At 38.3% G+C, this 18,730-nt stretch overlaps 1 protein-coding gene across 1 annotated transcript in view; it reads right to left on the reverse strand.

Annotated features, from left to right (window-relative positions):
- LOC124556568 (endosome/lysosome-associated apoptosis and autophagy regulator family member 2-like) overlaps positions 1-18,730 on the reverse strand; it is a 240,393-nt gene that overhangs the window by 107,944 nt on the left and 113,719 nt on the right. Inside the window, exons 3-4 of the mRNA XM_047130523.1 lie at positions 10,143-10,344; positions 2,173-2,320 (exon numbers count right to left, since the gene is read on the reverse strand). Of these exons, the coding sequence (XP_046986479.1) occupies positions 2,173-2,320; positions 10,143-10,344 (350 nt within the window). The remainder of the gene's footprint in view (positions 1-2,172; positions 2,321-10,142; positions 10,345-18,730) is intronic.

The following is an 18,730-nucleotide window of genomic DNA, read 5'->3' on the forward strand; positions in this document are numbered from 1 at the left end:
TTTGCTTAGTGTAGGTTTTTTGTGATTTATTGAGTTCTGCAAAAACGTGATTTTGTGCTTTCTTAAGGGCAGCAGCAAAGCGGTCAAATTAAGAAAACATTCATAACTTACTTAAAATCATTGAAACAAGTCGTTAATTTTTCCCCTAAATCATTAAGCTTCTGGATCAAACATCAGAAATTCTGATTTTACCTCTCATTTAAACTTTCTGAGTTTTTAAAATACAGATGTGATGTCTTGCATTCCCACCAAAATGAAATGGAAAGTGAGAATTTTGTAGGTAGATTTGCTGAAATATTGCTGCTGCAGACAGACAGAACCATAGTTGTGGCTAATTTGTCACATACACTCCTGGAAATTGAAATAAGAACACCGTGAATTCATTGTCCCAGGAAGGGGAAACTTTATTGACACATTCCTGGGGTCAGATACATCACATGATCACACTGACAGAACCAAAGGCACATAGATACAGGCAACAGAGCATGCACAATGTCGGCACTAGTACAGTGTATATCCACCTTTCGCAGCAATGCAGGCTGCTATTCTCCCATGGAGACGATCGTAGAGATGCTGGATGTAGTCCTGTGGAACGGCTTGCCATGCCATTTCCACCTGGCGCCTCAGTTGGACCAGCGTTCGTGCTGGACGTGCAGACCGCGTGAGACGACGCTTCATCCAGTCCCAAACATGCTCAATGGGGGACAGATCCGGAGATCTTGCTGGCCAGGGTAGTTGACTTACACCTTCTAGAGCACGTTGGGTGGCACGGGATACATGCGGACATGCATTGTCCTGTTGGAACAGCAAGTTCCCTTGCCGGTCTAGGAATTGTAGAACGATGGGTTCGATGACGGTTTGGATGTACCGTGCACTATTCAGTGTCCCCTCGACAATCACCAGTGGTGTACGGCCAGTGTAGGAGATCGCTCCCCACACCATGATGCCGGGTGTTGGCCCTGTGTGCCTCGGTCGTATGCAGTCCTGATTGTGGCGCTCACCTGCACGGCGCCAAACACGCATACGACCATCATTGCCACCAACGCAGAAGCGACTCTCATCGCTGAAGACGACACGTCTCCATTCGTCCCTCCATTCACGCCTGTCGCGACACCACTGGAGGCGGGCTGTACGATGTTGGGGCGTGAGCGGAAGACGGCCTAACGGTGTGCGGGACCGTAGCCCAGCTTCATGGAGACGGTTGAGAATGGTCCTCGCCGATACCCCAGGAGCAACAGTGTCCCTAATTTGCTGGGAAGTGGCGGTGCGGTCCCCTACGGCACTGCGTAGGATCCTACGGTCTTGGCGTGCATCCGTGCGTCGCTGCGGTCCGGTCCCAGGTCGACGGGCACGTGCACCTTCCGCCGACCACTGGCGACAACATCGATGTACTGTGGAGACCTCACGCCCCACGTGTTGAGCAATTCGGCGGTACGTCCACCCGGCCTCCCGCATGCCCACTATACGCCCTCGCTCAAAGTCCGTCAACTGCACATACGGTTCACGTCCACGCTGTCGCGGCATGCTACCAGTGTTAAAGACTGCGATGGAGCTCCGTATGCCATGGCAAACTGGCTGACACTGACGGCGGCGGTGCACAAATGCTGCGCAGCTAGCGCCATTTGATGGCCAACACCGCGGTTCCTGGTGTGTCCGCTGTGCCGTGCGTGTGATCATTGCTTGTACAGCCCTCTCGCAGTGTCCGGAGCAAGTATGGTGGGTCTGACACACCGGTGTCAATGTGTTCTTTTTTCCATTTCCAGGAGTGTAGGTTCTTAATAGCTTATGGATGAAATAACTGATGATATGAAACTGCACAGTTGTGTACTTTATTACGATCAGTTTCAGTTTTAGACTGCCATTACAGTGAATAAGTAGCATATATCAAAGAACGTAAAACTTGTATAAGTATATATTTATTTCAATCATAACTCTTCTGTGCAGCCATTCGACTGTATATTCTATGTATTACATGTGCATTTTCAACCATTTGCTTCATCTAACAGAGGCACAATTCTAGATGGTTGTGGTTTCCTACCTTCGAAACTGTTCTGATGAATATTTTCTGTTAACTTTTTTAAGCTCGAGTTCTACAGTTGTCTTCATCTGTGGATAATTTTTTCATGCAAATATTGTGGTTCATGATACAGCTTTAAGTTGAAAGTTATTTACCTCAAAATCAAATATCACATCTTTATCAGAGTACTGGTAGATATATGTCATGTTTCCTGGTTTCACAAGGTGAACTGTGTAGGTTAGAGTAGCTGCACATGGCCCTCCAAGTGAAGCAATAAATTCACCTTTTGGTTGCCATCCAAACCTGTAAAAAAGGTCATTCTTCAACTACTTTTCATGATCGTATAATAAACATACAATTAGCAACAATTAAACAATATGAAAAATACATCACTTGCCCTTTAGTTTTATTTGCTGTATCTTGTCACAGAGAGTCATGGTCTTAGTGTGTGGAATTCTCAGACCAAATTATACTTACATTTTAGCCCTGTACCCAAAAACAGAAAATTTGTTACAACAAAAACAGCCACCAATTCCTGTGCTGTACAGCATGCATTTAGCGCCTAATTCAGCAAAAATATGTTTTAATTCTTTGTAAGCAGGTGTATGGAGACTATATATGATGATATTTTTAATATTTGCAGCCACTCTCCCTCAGCTGCTACTTCAATTATGTTCACCATGTTGTAAGAACAAATCCATCTTTTGCAACTATATATTTATTTTATTTCTATCCATGAGCATAAAATAATCATTTAGTTGCAAAATACAGATTTGTTTTTATCTACATGACAGACATAACTTATGGCAATGTTAAGAAGATGAATGTAACTGTTTGTAAAGAATTCCATAAGAAAGTTGTATGAATTTTCAAACTTTTGTGTGTTATTTGTGGAAGGATTGCACGAGTTTTCTGAGATAAAAAACAAAGCTTTAGATGCCAAATCCTCCTCCTGTTACCTCTCTCTACACCCACATGCTGCAACATAACACAGAAACTATCTTACCTACACAGGCTACATTCAAGGGGCAATCAAACAGTTTCCATTTGAAGGCCATACAGTCCAGAATCAGTATGCCAATCAGGCAAAGTCAACATGAGCACTGAGGCAACTATCCAACTGATGTACCAGGTTGAAGATACCCATTTGGAAAAACACCATGACCTGCTGCATGAAGAAGTCAGTAACTGGCTGATGCACATCCTCATCTGACAGGAATTGTCAACACTTCAAGACCTTTTTTAAGGCACTGAAGGCGTGATAATTGCCTGGGGAAGGATCAGGACTATAGGGTTGGCGCTTGAGTGTCTTCCACTTGAGTTGGTGTAACTTCTGCATTACGACATTTGCAATATGGGGACGTGCATTAGATTGGTTATGTCCAAGATGGCGGCGCATAGGGACGTACTGGTAAATCACTTGGTAAATATCAGTAAATTACCATCAGTAAATAGTCTACTATGTGAAAAAAATGATAAAAGGTGTCAGAAGATGTAGAGACAATTAAATGATATCATTCATGTTGCTTCATGGGCACAAATCTTAAGCCCGGTCCACACGCCACGATCTGTCTGCGCAGACATCGGCGCAGATGTCTGTACATGCAAAAGATCGCTGCAAATGTGGTGTGTTCACACGACACAAACCCCAATCTACTACTCGCCCGCCATCTGTCGGTGTAGAAATGAAATATCAGTGGCAAGCGACTACGCTCCCCGTAAACGTCAAAATTTAATTCAGTTATTTTGAAATATAGAAATGGAGGAAGTTCTGTTGTGGTCTGTGGTCGCAACTTGTGTTGCAAAAAACATTCAGACCAACCGCAGGAAACAGAGAAAGCGGTCAAAATGGTGTAGACAGTGGCTGCTAAAGTGAAAGCAGTTTTCTTACGTAAATTTACTGCGAGAGTTGCAGGGCGAACCAGTTTTGATTTACGTTACCTCGTGTTCCATTTCCTCGCACATTGGCACTCCAATTTCATCTTCAGTTGTACTCCTGCTTGGTCTTGGCGTTTCTTGATCACTAAGAAAGACAAGCAGATCAAAATACCATAACGTTGGCTGGTATACTTGATCTACTCCTACACCAGATCTTCTAGATTTCTGAACTTTGGATAACTCTTTTAGGTAAACAATTCGCTGACAGTCTTAATTTACTTGACTTGCCTTCATGAACTCATCCTTCAGGAAAGCGTAAATAGCTTCACATCTGTTGGGTATTATTTCACTCAATGCTTGTTTCGATATTGCAGATGAAAATTCCAAATCCTTGTAGCTCCTTCCTGTTGCTAGGAATCTTAATGTTACCGCCAGCCATTCATGAGGAGAAATTGCCCTTCTCATACAAGTATTTTTTCTCATAATATGAGGGGTTACAAGCTTTAAGAGATAATTATAAGTTTCGACATCCATCCGCAAATAATTTCGCCAGTTCGCAACGAAATTATTTTTTATTACCGTTTCTCTGCTTGCCAAGGCGTCAACTGCCCGCAGTTTTTCAATTAGAGCGTTGTATGCTGCTGTCTTTTTGTCTCGGTCACTATATTCTTTACTTTTAATCTTCCACAAACGTGGGTAGTTTCTGTATATTTCAATGAATTCACTTACAAACTCTCGAGAACATTGACGAGTATCAGCCATTTTAATGCTCTGTGCGCACAAATACAAACACTAGACTGAGAAAACAGCTGTTTCGCGCCAGATTTGCGGCGATCTCCTGTCCACACGATCCAACTTGTCTGCGCAGATGTTGTTTGAACCCACAGATTTGAGAGGTTTCGCTCAAACCTCCAACTCCAACTTCCAGGTTTGCACACACCTCAGGTTGGTGCAAATCTTCTGTCCACACGCAACGATCTGTCAGCGCACATGTGATGTGCGCAGACATTTGCGCAGACAGATCGTTGCGTGTGGACCAGCCTTTAGTAAATATTCGTGTGATTGCGGAACTGAGGGCAACGGTCCTGAAGCTGCCTCAGAAACGTGTAATGCAAGACTCGAAGTAAGTGTGAGGAAAGAACTCCGAAACGACTTAACTAAAACCAGACAATATGCTGAAATGCTGAAAAGTTTGATTCAGTATGTTGACATACAACACATGGGAATATGTGTTTATTACGCCTAAGAAATGCTCCCTCCGTATGTTAAATACGAACGTTTATCATATTACACTAATGAACAGATACGGGGCGTTAAATTCAGACAGTCAAAAGCTACGAAAAAAATCTCAGTGCTGCAGGAAACTGCTCATACACGTCTATCGACCAACAAAGTGCTTGTGGCAACTCGCTACCGCTATGTTCTGTTAAACATAAACATGTGTTAGCACAAAACGTGACAAGAAGGAATGGAAGACAGAAAAACAAACAGTGAAGGAAAATGAAGAAATTTACGTTCTATCAACGAGTCATGGTAAGGGACTAGATAGAATCATTTCCGATATCCAGTCAGACTATAAAGCCACTGGAATTAGAAAACCTGGAGCTCCTTTATGAGAAGTTCTGAAAAATTGTGAAACTGCAGCAAAAGGTGGTGTGAACTGTGTCGTAATCCGAGGAGACAACGATGTGTATAAAAATGAGAGTAGCCTTGCTCTAAAAGCACTGAAAGAATCACCAGAAAAAATGTCATAAGCGAATGTATTTGTTGTAAGCATTCCTCACCGACATGACTTAATTGAAAACTCATGTGTAAATAGTGAAATCATTGCAACAAACCGAAAACTCAGAAAGTCTGCAGCACTTTTGTGCACACAGTCTTCACTGAGGCAACCAGCTCTGTCAGAGAGCATTTTACAAGACATGGACTGCATAGAAATCAGCTACCGGTAGGCAAGAAATTGCTGGCCAAAGAAATTCCCCAAGCAATAAAAGTGGTAGGGGTAGACATGCACAAAAAACCTGCACTACCTGCAATAGGTTCAATGACAAAACAAATGGAGAATGAACCAACAGCACATGAGGAAGAAACATCTCTGGCTGCATCTCTAGAGGAAATTATGCCTACATCAGCATCAGAATGGGAACCATCGTTGTTGCCATTGGCATCATCAGAAACAGTAGTAGAAAATGTATCAGCTCTAGAAGCACCTCCACAAACCGCAGCAGAAGTTACACCAGCAACAATAACGACATCCCTGCCAAAAGAAGGGAAGAGAACTACAGCAGAAGAAGAAATATAAAGTGTTGTGGGTAAGTGGAAAACATTGCCCCCTCTCCGTATATATGATTTTTAGTGGAACACAGCAAGATGAAGAAGCCCATATAATAGGTAGTGTAAAAGATATTATAGTGCCTAACCAAACTGTTCATTTTAAAGACAATAACAATTCTGATCTCAAAATTTGCTACCTGAACTTTCAAGGAGTAGAAGACAAAGAATTTATTGTAAATAATTTTGGACTAGAGAACAAATTTGATATTTTTTGTCTGAGTGAATACTGGGCAACAGAGAGTGAACTTACAGCTATCAAATTTGATAAGTATAAAATAGCTAATGGTTACTGTAGAAAAATGCATAAAAGAGGTGGTGTGGCATTGCATACTAACCAGTCACTCAGTCACTCCATCAATAGGTTGGATCTAAAGTATTTGTGTGATGAACAGAATTTTGAAGCCACTGGTATAGTTAGTGACAATTTTAAGTTAGTGATTATAGCCTTATACAGATCATCTAAGGAGAACATTAGAAAAACTGGACATGCTGTTAGATGTGTTTAGAAAGACAAAATGGTTACGTTATGACATTGTAATAGGCGGAGATTTGAATGCAGATTTTGATGTAACAACAGCCAAACACAGTGACACTGAGCTCAACAATCTCCTAAGACAGGACAATCTGCACTTTATCAATAATAGACCCACAAAAGATGAAGCATGTCTTGACAATATCTTTGTCAGTTTCAATACTACAGAAGAATCATGTGATGTGACAGTATTCCCATTCTCAGATCATGATTCTGTATCATTAAATTACATATGTAGGTTCTGTGCTGATAAGAGTAACATTGATAAGCCTATCCCAAAAATGGTAATCACTAGATCGGTCACAAATGATAAAATTCACAGGTTTTGTAAAACTGGTTTGGCCAATGGTCTGGTGACATAAATTATAGTCTATGTAAAGATATGTCAACAAAACTAGTATTTGAAAGGTTTTTCAAAGCATTTTTGGTACAATTTTATGACAGCATTCCGATAAAGAAACTAGTATTTGAAAGGTTTTTCAAAGCATTTTTGGTACAATTTTATGACAGCATTCTGATAAAGAAATGCAAAATAATTGACACGAGCTCCAAAGCCAAGGGCATAAACAAACAAAACCCATGGTATACTGCACAACTAACACTTCTGAAAAACCATTCCAGATCAGCTTATGTTCAGTGTAGGAATAAGTACAAAAAAAGCCATCATGGAAGCCAAAAAAGCACACAACTTCAGCAGTATTGAGAATTCCACAAATAAATACAAAGCTGCATGGAAACTAATAAATAGTGTTACTAAAGATGAAAGAAATAAAAAAATCGGTATATGTCCTCAAAAATTCAATGATTTCGTCATTAAATTAGTACAAGAAGTAAGAAATGCTATCACCAAACCTGTCATTAGCTCATCTGAGATTCTTTCAAAAAAGTCTTTAAACCAATAGTAAATGTAAGTATGTTTACCTTCTCTTAGGTCCCACCTAGTCTCACCCTAAAAATAGTTAAACAACGGAAATCATCTAAGACTGTAGACATATATGACATTTCTTGTAACATTCTAGAAAAAGTAATGGATTGCATTGCGTATCCTTTAACATCCTGCATAAATAATTGTATATATGAGGGATATTTTCCTGATGAGCTAGAAGTGCGTGGGATAGTCCCGATATATAAAAAAGGAGATGTTGACTCACCTTCAAGTTACAGACCAATTTCCATAGTCCCAGCTCTCTCTGAATGTGTAATATACCAACAGTTATCCATGTACTTTGAAAATGCAGGAATAATTAGCGAATCACAGTACGGTTTTAGGATAAACTTGTCAACTGTTAATACTATACACTAAGTAAGTCAAACACATAAATCAAGTGTTTGAGCAGAAAGGATTTGCTCAAGTCACCTTTTGTGATCTAAGTAAGGTTTCTGACTGTGTAGAGCACAAAATACTCCTAAAAAATGGAATAGTATGGCATTTGAGGTAATGGCCTTAAACTATTAAAATCATACCTACAGGATCGCAAGCAAGCTGTTTGTGTAGGTAAAGAAAAGTCCAGTATTGAATTAGTTAAAATAGTTGCACCACAGGGACCTGTACTGTGGCTTTTTATGTTCCTAATAATGATTAATGACCCGCCATCATTCATCGAGTCCATGACAGTACTATATGCAGATGATACAACTTTCCTCCATTGTAGTAATGATTTCAATAGCCTTAAAGCTTGTGTTGCAGAGACAATGGGTCAAGCATCCTATTGGTTTAAAGCAAATGGCTTCCTACTGAATGATAACAAAATGCAGCAGATGGTTTTTAGTCTAAAAGACAAGCCTCCATCAGATGATCCTAGTTGTGTTAAGTTTTTAGGGGTATATATAGATGAAAAATTTTCCTGGGTTCCACATGTACAATATATTATTGGTAAATTGTCTAGAGTGATGTATTTGCTATGGCGACTTATGGACTGTGTACCTCAAAACTAAGTTAGAATATCATATTTTGCATTTTTCCACAGTATCCTAACATATGATATCATTGTATGGGGGAACTCGAGTTCAGTGTGTGACCTAATACTAAAAAAGACAACCATTAGGATAATTACTGGTTCTCCATATAAAGCACACTGCAAACAATTGTTCTGTGAACAAAAATTCATGACTGTAATAAACCTATATATTTGCTATGTTTTACTCCTCACAAAAAAGAGTTACTGGAAGCAAAACATAGAGAAAATATACATTTCTACAATACGAGAAGGAGCAGATGCATTTATACTCCTTACCACAGACTGTCAAAGTCACTTAACAGATATGAACTGATGTGGCACAAATTATTTATTAAACTTCCACAATATGTACAGGAACTACCTGAACAAGCATTCAAACAAAGACTATGCGAATGGCTAGTTGCTCACCCATTCTATGACATAAATTATTATTTCAAATGTAATATAATTTTGTAGTATTAATAACATGCCTCTTATTTTCTTTGAGTTAACAGTTATTATATGCCTGACATTGTCTATTGCTGTAAAGGCCGAATGACAATAAAATTACTATTATTATTATTATGAAGCAGGAGCTTTCTTTACTGTAGAGCTTGGCACATAATTCCACAATGGTGGTTATTGACATACGTGCTGCCCTGTACACATTCTTCATTCTCTGATAGGTGTCTGGCAGTGTTTGTCCTTCAGCAAACAAGCATGTTTGTCCTGTTTGGACATAATACGTAATAACATCACCACAATCCACGCTTCAGCATTTACTGCATGCACGTTTGAAAGAGACAAATGCCACACTAATCCCTTGCCTGCACTTTAGTGCTTAAGTATCTGAATCAAAGAGCTGTTATGTTGCATATACAGTGCAGCAATGCCCTCAAACGGAAACTTTTTTATCAGAAAAAACTTCCTATCACTCAAATTTATATTTGATTTTAAAATATTTCTCTTCTTCACAAAACATTGTCACTCTGCATCTTATATCTCATTTACATCTGCTATTGTCAATCATTTTGTTGGTCAAATAACAAAACTTGTCTATTATTTTTACTGTTTAATTTACCAATCTAATTTCCTAAAGTTACCTGACTTCATTCAACTAGACTCAATTACCCCTGTTTTACTTTTGCTGATGTACATTGTATTACCTCTTCTCAAGACACTATCCATTTCATTCAATGGATTTTCCAAGTCCTTTGCCATCTCTGACAGAATTACACTTTACAGTCTACTCAATATACAGACTGAATAACATTAGGGATGTGAGAGCACCTTGTACTTGATAGATAGAATGTCACAGGAAGAAAGCACTTCAGAGTTGGGGGCTGTGACATGTGGATGAATGACATTTTACTGTTAGAAAAATGAGTCCATAATAAACAAAAGTTAAAATTTAACTGTAACGTAAGAAGCAATTATAACTTACCTGCTGCAGTTAACTTCAACATTATATCTGCCATTTGAAGTGAATGAAGATCTAAATGACTCAACTTGTGTAAAGAAACCCACAGGAAGTTCATTCCATTGGTCAAAGAGCACACCACCACCAAGGGAAAAGGTACCAGGTCTACACATACGGCATTTTAAATCCCCCAAGTCAAAATAGTAACCAGCGTCACAGGAGATACCTAGAAGAAAATGTATTTAATGTACTACATCTTTTTCACATCGTCACTATTTACATTTTTAGGAAATTCCTTCAAAATTAATTGCCAGATTATATGTTACAGTGCACAAATCAACTGTCTGTTTCAAAAGAATCACATAAATTATTAACTGCAGTCTTGGTCTAAGAGAAAGACAATTTAAAATATCCCCTACCATGTGTAGTCTTAGTAACTTTCAACAGTGCTATGTGAAAGACTTATTCATGTACAAATATATATGTATAGTGAATCTCTGCACTATTTTATTATATTTGCTTTCAGCAGTATAACACTCCTTAGCCATGGACAGGTGCAATAACTATGATACAAGCCTATCTTCCATACAGCATTTTAGTAAACACAGACACTTTAAAAAATAAACTTCACTTATTATTGATTCTGCAGGAAAAGTGGTCATTACACTGTATATATATACCGTTGGTCAACTTTTTATACCACTCCTTAAAATGAATCTTGCGAAAGCACCGTACGATTTTTGCTTATTAGTATGGTATCAATAACTGAAAGGGATGGAATCTGAAGTTGTCCCAGCCCAGAGAGGAATTTTTCTCTATGTCGACCATATTTTAGGAAAGCAAAAATCAGATGATTAACGTCCCCCATATTTGAGACTTTGCAATCACAGGTGTCCAAAGTCCTAAAATGAAGGGGGAATAAATGATCAGGTAAGCTTCCATGACTGAACCTCATTCTTGTAATTACAGAGATCGCTCTTCTGTGTACAGACGTATTGGGAAACCAAGATAATCTTGGTAAGTGGGGTTGTATCCATTTTAATATTTACATTTTTTCACATTTTCATTTTTATGTGATACAGAAGGTCCGAATAAGGTAACTGAATATTTAAGAAGGTTCCAGAGATTGCAGTGTCCTTCGCCACCTGGTCCACAGATTCACTGTATAAAATACACATATGAGCTGTAATCAACAGGAGAAAAATATACTTGTTACGTCATGGGCTATGCCTATTACGAGCTTACTACTGTGCTTATCCCTGTTTCCAATTCGCTGTTGCACTAAGAATGCTTTTTGGGTCAGAGATGTCGAAGACCAGTACTACTTTAATGGGGTAATGGTCTGATCCCATTGAATACCTCGAGGTCTCTCACTTAGAAATTTTGTGGAAGTCTGGCGACATAAGACTCATGTCCACTGCAGATGGTCGTCTACAAGGGGAAGGTAACATTCTTGGGGAGCCATCATTCAAAAAGACCGAATCTAGTTCCTCAGTTGAAGAGGCGACAACCTTCTGGATCATTGACAGCATTTATATATGGACACAATACAGAAGAACCACCAAATGTTTGTATTTCTGTACCTTCTTCTTGAAAGTTTAAGTGTATCACGTTATAACTAATGGTGTTCTTAATTAATAATACCGCTCCTCCTTTACCGTCTGGTCTGTCTGACCTTACTAAATTATGTCTTTTGAAATTAACTGGCGCTTGTGGTTTGAACCTTGTTTCAGATAGAGCCACCATGGAGATATTTTGTTTATCTACTTCTTTTTCCAGTACTTCCCTGTTCGAAATTGCTAACCTAGAATTCCATTGTAATACATTAAGGGCCACCATGAGTTGAGAAGTTGCTAGTTTTTGGTTCTGAACTACATTTTATTTCTTGGATAAAATTGAGGAAACCATATTGTAAATGTCTGCCTGCTCTACATTGTCTGTCTTGGAAGAGGTTAACTCAGTTATTAAATATAATATTCCAGATACTAGCTTATCAATCAATGCAGAGTTATTATCCTCCCCTCCTAGAAGTTTTCCACATGTGTCTGGTAGCTGGGGAGCACCAGCATGATGACGCAGAGCATAAGGATTCTCTACAATGTGGGACTCAGGTAAATTTATGTTGGTAAAGATGGGGGGGGGGGGAGTCAGAGAAGGTTTTGCAGGCTTAGGTCTGTTAGAGTGGATGATTGTGAATATGTGCTGTCTATTTTGTGGGAAATTCCTTCTCCTAACGCAGTTTACTTTTATCTTGGTTTCCTGTTACTGCAGCGTATGATCTGCAATTAACATATTCTTCAGCTTCTTTGAAAAAAAGGTTGGGGATAGCTGAAACTTTTTTAATGTCTTGCTGTTTTCGGTACTTTGGCAAGTTTTGGCTCTTGAATTCCAGTTGCCTACGCAGTTTATACAGCATGTAGTTCCACTTGAGCATATTGACTTGTCATGGTTACCTCCACATTTATTACAACCTATCTCTCATTGGCACTGATTACTTAAATGACGGTATCTTAGACAAGCATTGTCTAACTAGAGGAATGTATGGCCTAAAAGAACATCACACACCATTGATTGTAATATGTTATGGTCACACCTGTGATGACAACATGATAACATGTTTGCTGGGGCCTGTTACTTACTGTACCCAAGTTATTTATTCTTTTGAACATTCTGTGTAAATGAGTCATGGGGATCGAAGACTGAATGGCTCCCTTGAGATCCAGCTCTGACAGATTAGCATCTGCATTTCTTACAACTCCGTGGCAGTGAGTTCTGTGATATGGCACATAAGCCACCTTTCCTATTTCCTTTTTTTACCTAGAGAATTGTTTTTTACAAATTTATTGGCAGTTTCCCTTGTAGTGAAATTAATGTGGATTAAATTCTTCCCAACAGCCTTGAGATTGGCGACTGTATTTTTAAGTACGGTGTCTGAGGTAAATAATAATTTCCCCAAAGCCATGGGATGGTATTTCCCAACGTTACCACTGATTCGCTTGACAAACACACAGAAAGGACCAGCAGCGTCAGCCTGATGTCTGTTGGTTTTCTTTTGATCATAGGTAGCAGATGCATTTTGAAGACTCGGAATTTCTCTCTTAGTGATTTGTGCTTCCCTCAACTCTTGTGCTCTGATTGAATTAATCTCCGATGGCGGAGCCATTATGCCTGATTGGGAAATGGAACTTCTCTGTTTGTTAAGGAATAAATATCAGTAATAACTGGGTTGAATGATGGTTCGATATCTCGTTTGTATTTTGATGTTGATGAGTTGGGATCACCATTCTTTTCTCTCTCTTGTATTCATTTTGCTCCAGCATAAGCTTTGACGCCAGTCTTGACATTTGGTCAACCCCCATACTCAAACTCAAGAGAGCTTCTGTCCCCTGAAACCCACAACATCAGAGCACCTCGTTCCTTCTCAAATGGTCCACTGTCCATGTCTCTTCCACCAACAGCTATCAAAACTTTCGCAAAACTTGTGACCTTAATCATCAAAATACCTCACACACTAAAAAGGAAAAGTGTAGTTCGAGTTGTTTCCGTGTTTATCTCAAATTAACTTTAGAAAATTAGCAAAGACGATCTTATTTATTTGGTTGCTAACCAAAGATCCTCCCTCAGTACTATTGAATTTCATCCCAAAGAATCAATCCTACACCAGCACTAGCAAAGTATTTACTCTGTATTATGAAACTATGTTAATTTTACTTTACTCTTTTTTCACAGTTCTGAGCTTAGTTCACACTTAGAATTTTTCTCCAATTGAGGTGTAGCAATGCAGAATACATCCACTTTCTATAATTCCAACCCTTAAATAATATTTTTTCATCTGTTTTGTATTATACCAGTACACATAATGCACATACCATGAGCACTTAAAATTGCTAAGTACTTATCCACACTGTGTTCCACTAGACTTTATTATCCATGGTGTAGCTTACATACTGTTGATTAGAATAGAATAAATAATTTCTTTTCTTTGATCAAATATTCTGAATTTATGATTCATAAAAACCATATGAAGTTCAAATTCAACATTATTAATAATTCACTGTTGTCAAACTGACATACTTTAACTGATATCCCCCATTCTCCACTTTGCAATGAACATCTTCCATTTTTTAAAAATTTTTATTCAAAAAATTATTATTACAATAATCAAAGTTGTCATATTCCAAATGTTCAAGTCTTAAAATGAGATCTTGTCAAATGTTGCAGCCATGATTTTTTTCTAAAATACCATGTTGATTAACAAAATATTTAGTTACAAAATTTAACAGTCCAGAAACTTCTCAGTGGGGTTTTGTATATCCAAACACACCTAATAAAAAATAACTATTTTTTGCATTAATTTAACATCAATTAGTCAGTAGTTAATCAAAATAATATCTGTATCTAATGTGAATCTACGTTCTACACTTTCTATGGTTTCCATGTAATTGTTCAAGATGTAATTAATGAGTATTCCATCATTTTATAATTTCTGTACTACGTTCATCTTTATATGCAGCAGGTGTCACACATAAGCTGTATTTAGTATGAGCAAGCACTCACTCAGTTCTGTGTCATCAGTAAAGTTATTACGTTATTAGTCAGGCTGTGGCAAGAATTCAGTCAGTAAGAGGCTGTGTCATTCAGTTGTGTTTAAACAGTTAAGATGTTGGTTTCTGCTACTTGTGAATTTTTCTGAGACTCTTCGGAATTTATGTAGCATCACATGCAAATGGCCCTTGCTCTATAGTACGTAGTGAATGGAGAAATATTTGAGTGTTTTTGAGGGTTCTTTGTTCCAGAAAATCAAACTGCAGATGGCATATTTAAACATTTTTAGAACACCATAACGTGTGAGCTTTTATGGCCGGCGTCTTCATTAGTTAAAACTTCTGGGCTGAGAGGCCGTGATCGATCTGTAAAACTACTTCTTCCTGACGTTTCGTTGCCAACTGCGGGCAACATCTTCCGAGGTCAGTCAACGACCACAGCCCCTCACCCCAGAAGTCTTAACTACTGGTGTTTTAGAACAGTTGGACATATCTCTTCAAGGAAATGGACAAAAGCTGATAGCTCAGATATTTGATCGTGCAAATTTCATAAAAGAAAAAAAAAAAAAAACAGGCGTTTAAGCAAAAATGAAAGCAGTTTATAGTAATTCATATTTCAGTCACTTTTATGCACATAAAAGTATTTTAATATCACAGCAAGTATTACACAAAACGCAAGAATATTTTTCTCCAATATTTTGGCTATTCCAACATTCCAGATTGCTACAACAAATGTCCATTCCCAGTTTGGGTTAAAGTATGCAGAGAAGTGTTGGATTTTGTTCTTTTGCGATTTTATCAAGTTTCTGAATACGTTTTCTTTTTATGTATTTTTGTTTCCTTTTACACAATTTTAACACTTTGGCTGTTATGAGTCTGTCAATGGCCAGAGCAAAGATTCGCGCCTAATTCTGTGTGCTTGGACTGGCCTGGTCATGGAACATCATTACAATGCTTGTGGCAGTTAGCATGGTAAAACAAAGGCCAAAACATTAATTGCCAAAGACTTTGAGATGATTATTAAAATGGCTAGTCCTCATATGCACCTGATCAGAGAAACTTCCTGTATTGTTTGCAGGTGAGAGACAATGAGAGAAATATCAGAGGCCAAAATTAATACCATGTAAACATCTTCCACAGGAGAATAGTTGTTCCACCTACCTGACAAGTGTCCAGCCAACTTACTGTTTCCACTTTCCTCATACACCTATCCCCCAGGCAACAGGGGCGATCTTCAGTATACCCATTATCGGGACTCTAGCCAGGGTCAGGTGTTGAGTTAAAATCAGAATAAGTGCGAAACCAAATTAATACCTCAGCTTTGACAATCCCCAATTTCTCTACCTGTTGTTAGCAATATCTACATCTACATCTATATGCATAGTCTGCAAGCCACTTAAACCACTATTATTCATTTCCTTTCCTGTTCAACTCACAAAAGGAGCGAGGGAAGAAAAAACTGTCTTTATGTCTCTATACAAGCTCAATTTTCTCTTATTTTATCTTCATAGTCCTTAAGTGAAATGTGTTTTTATGGCAGTAGAATCGTTCTGCAGTCAGCTTCAAATGCCTGTTCTCTGAATTTTCTCAACAGTGTTTCACCAAAAGAATATCACCTTTCCCCAGTGATTTCTATCTAAGGTCAAAAAGCATATTTATAATACTTGTGTATTCATCGAACCAACTGGTAACAAATCTAGTGGTTTGCTGAATTGTTTCGATGTCTTCCTTTAATTCGACCTGGTGGGGATACCAAAAACTTGAACACTACACAAGACTAGGTCACACTAGTGTACTGCATGTGGTCTCCTTTACAGGTGAGCTTCACTTATCTAAAATTTTCGTAATAAACCAAAGTCGACCATTCGACTTCCGTACTACCGCCATTATATGCTCATTACATTTCAAATCGCTTTGTAATAGTTGCGCCTAGATATTTAAGAAACATGACTTCGTGAAGCAGCACTCTATCAATGCTGTATTCGAATTTTGTGGGATTGCTTATCTTACTCAAATATATTAACTTATATTTTTCTGTATTTAGAGCGAGCTGCGATTCAGTTCATCAACTATCAATTTTATCTAAGTCATCTTATATCCTCCTAAGTCACTCAACAACCACACCTTCCCATACACCAAAGAGTCGTCAGCAAGCAATCACAGACTGTTGCTCACCCTGTCCTTCAGATCATCAACGTATGTGGTGAATAAGAGCGATCCTACCACACTTCCCTGGGCTCTCCCGACACTACCCTTGCCACTGATGAACACTCACCATCGAGGACAACGTACTGGGTTCTGTAGCATAAGGTGTCTTCGAGTAACTCTCATATTTGGGATGCTGTAGTTTATTATTTCTACATTGAGTATTTTGTGTAGCTCTCGTGGAATTTTATGGTCATTTAGAATGAAATTACTAGCTTTAGTCGTCTGAAATGACTTTTTTCACAAATGTAACTCACAACATTAACACTATCGCGTGGTGGCTTTCTAGCTCGTGGCAAATGGTTAGAATGTTTGTAATTTAAGAAATTTATATCTCCAGTAATCCAGTATATTGTCGGTGATGAAAGCTGAGGTGGTAGTGTATACCTCCTGTCATCAGACACCACACCAACTGCCTGTGGTAAATTCTAAACCTCTCTGCTCTGTTTTATGGAGTGAGAACATTATCAAATATCTTCATCAATACAATGATACACTGCCAGATAGAGACGTTTAGTTCATTTCCGTTGACGCTGTTCGAGGGCTGGAGAGGTTATGTGCTGATAGCGGGTTTCACCATTTCATTTCTCTCACTGATTGTCATCAGTGACACACACAGTCGCCTGCACAAAACAGTTATACTCAAGGCACGACACACACTTACCTTTTAACTATCACGTTGCATTCAAGAGGATGGTAAAAGATTATGCTTTATCATATAGATAACGATATATTGATGTACAGGCTGTCTAATGTCTTAGACTACACCTATTATAGTTTCCTTGTTCTTGTAAGATCCAACTGTTTATGGAGATAGATGGGATTGTTAATAAATTTGACTGTCTGAAATGAGGCCTATAAAATATTTTAGTTACTGAAGTGCCCCAGAAGAATTACCCCACAAATGAATGTCTTATCTTAGATGATAGTGAAATAAAGCATAATAGGAACTACGCAACAGTTTTCAGAAACAGTGTGTGGTTTATTCAACAAATGAAAAACACGTGACAGCTTTATACATTCATATTCCGTATGGCTGTTAATTTCGAATACAGTTACACACCAATGTATGCAGGAGATGTACTCTGAATGTCAACATTGAATAAAATGCACATAATGGTCACAGTATTTTGATAATTAATAGCTAATTCATTAGCATTATAAAAGGTATTTGATAACTTAAGGCACTTTTCGTTTTGTAGTTACATTTTTACGTGTTATATTTTATATTAGGTTGTTCGCAAATATTATAACTTTTCGTTTCGTAGTTACATTTTTTACGTGACATGTTATATAGTTGGTTATTTACAAATATTATAAATAGCAAAAGACAAGCCCTGATTCTTGGGGAATACCTTGAGCAACACTGAGTAACGGCGACTTTTCATTGTCGTAGTTGACGATTGTTATGTGTGCCAACTACATGTGTGCTCCGAGGCTCGAGCACCCACATAAATAATCTTGTGGGTGCGCCGCGCTCACAAGATTTTTAATTTTATAAAAACAAACTAAAATAATTATTTCTCACTTGCCATTATCAAAAAATAATAAGCAATTAAAAAATTGGGATGTAAGTTAAAATTTCTAACAGCTAACACATAACTGTTTGTTTCAAATTTGTTTATGCCAAGGAAATGAAGGAACACACCGTCCCTTGCCATTCTGCAAGTGCCAAGTGCCAAGTAATCGTCATGCAGGTCATGACATGAAAGAGAGAGAAAAACATTTCCTTGGCTTTATTACAACAATGAACTGGACAAAGTGTTATGTAATGTGCGTAAAAACGCTATTGATTCCAGTATAGCGCTTACGTCGGAAACTGCTACTTCTGCAGATGGGGATTCATGTAACGCATTTGTTCGA

Source organism: Schistocerca americana, chromosome X (assembly GCF_021461395.2).
Source record: "Schistocerca americana isolate TAMUIC-IGC-003095 chromosome X, iqSchAmer2.1, whole genome shotgun sequence".
NCBI classification, from domain to species: Eukaryota; Metazoa; Arthropoda; class Insecta; order Orthoptera; family Acrididae; genus Schistocerca; species Schistocerca americana.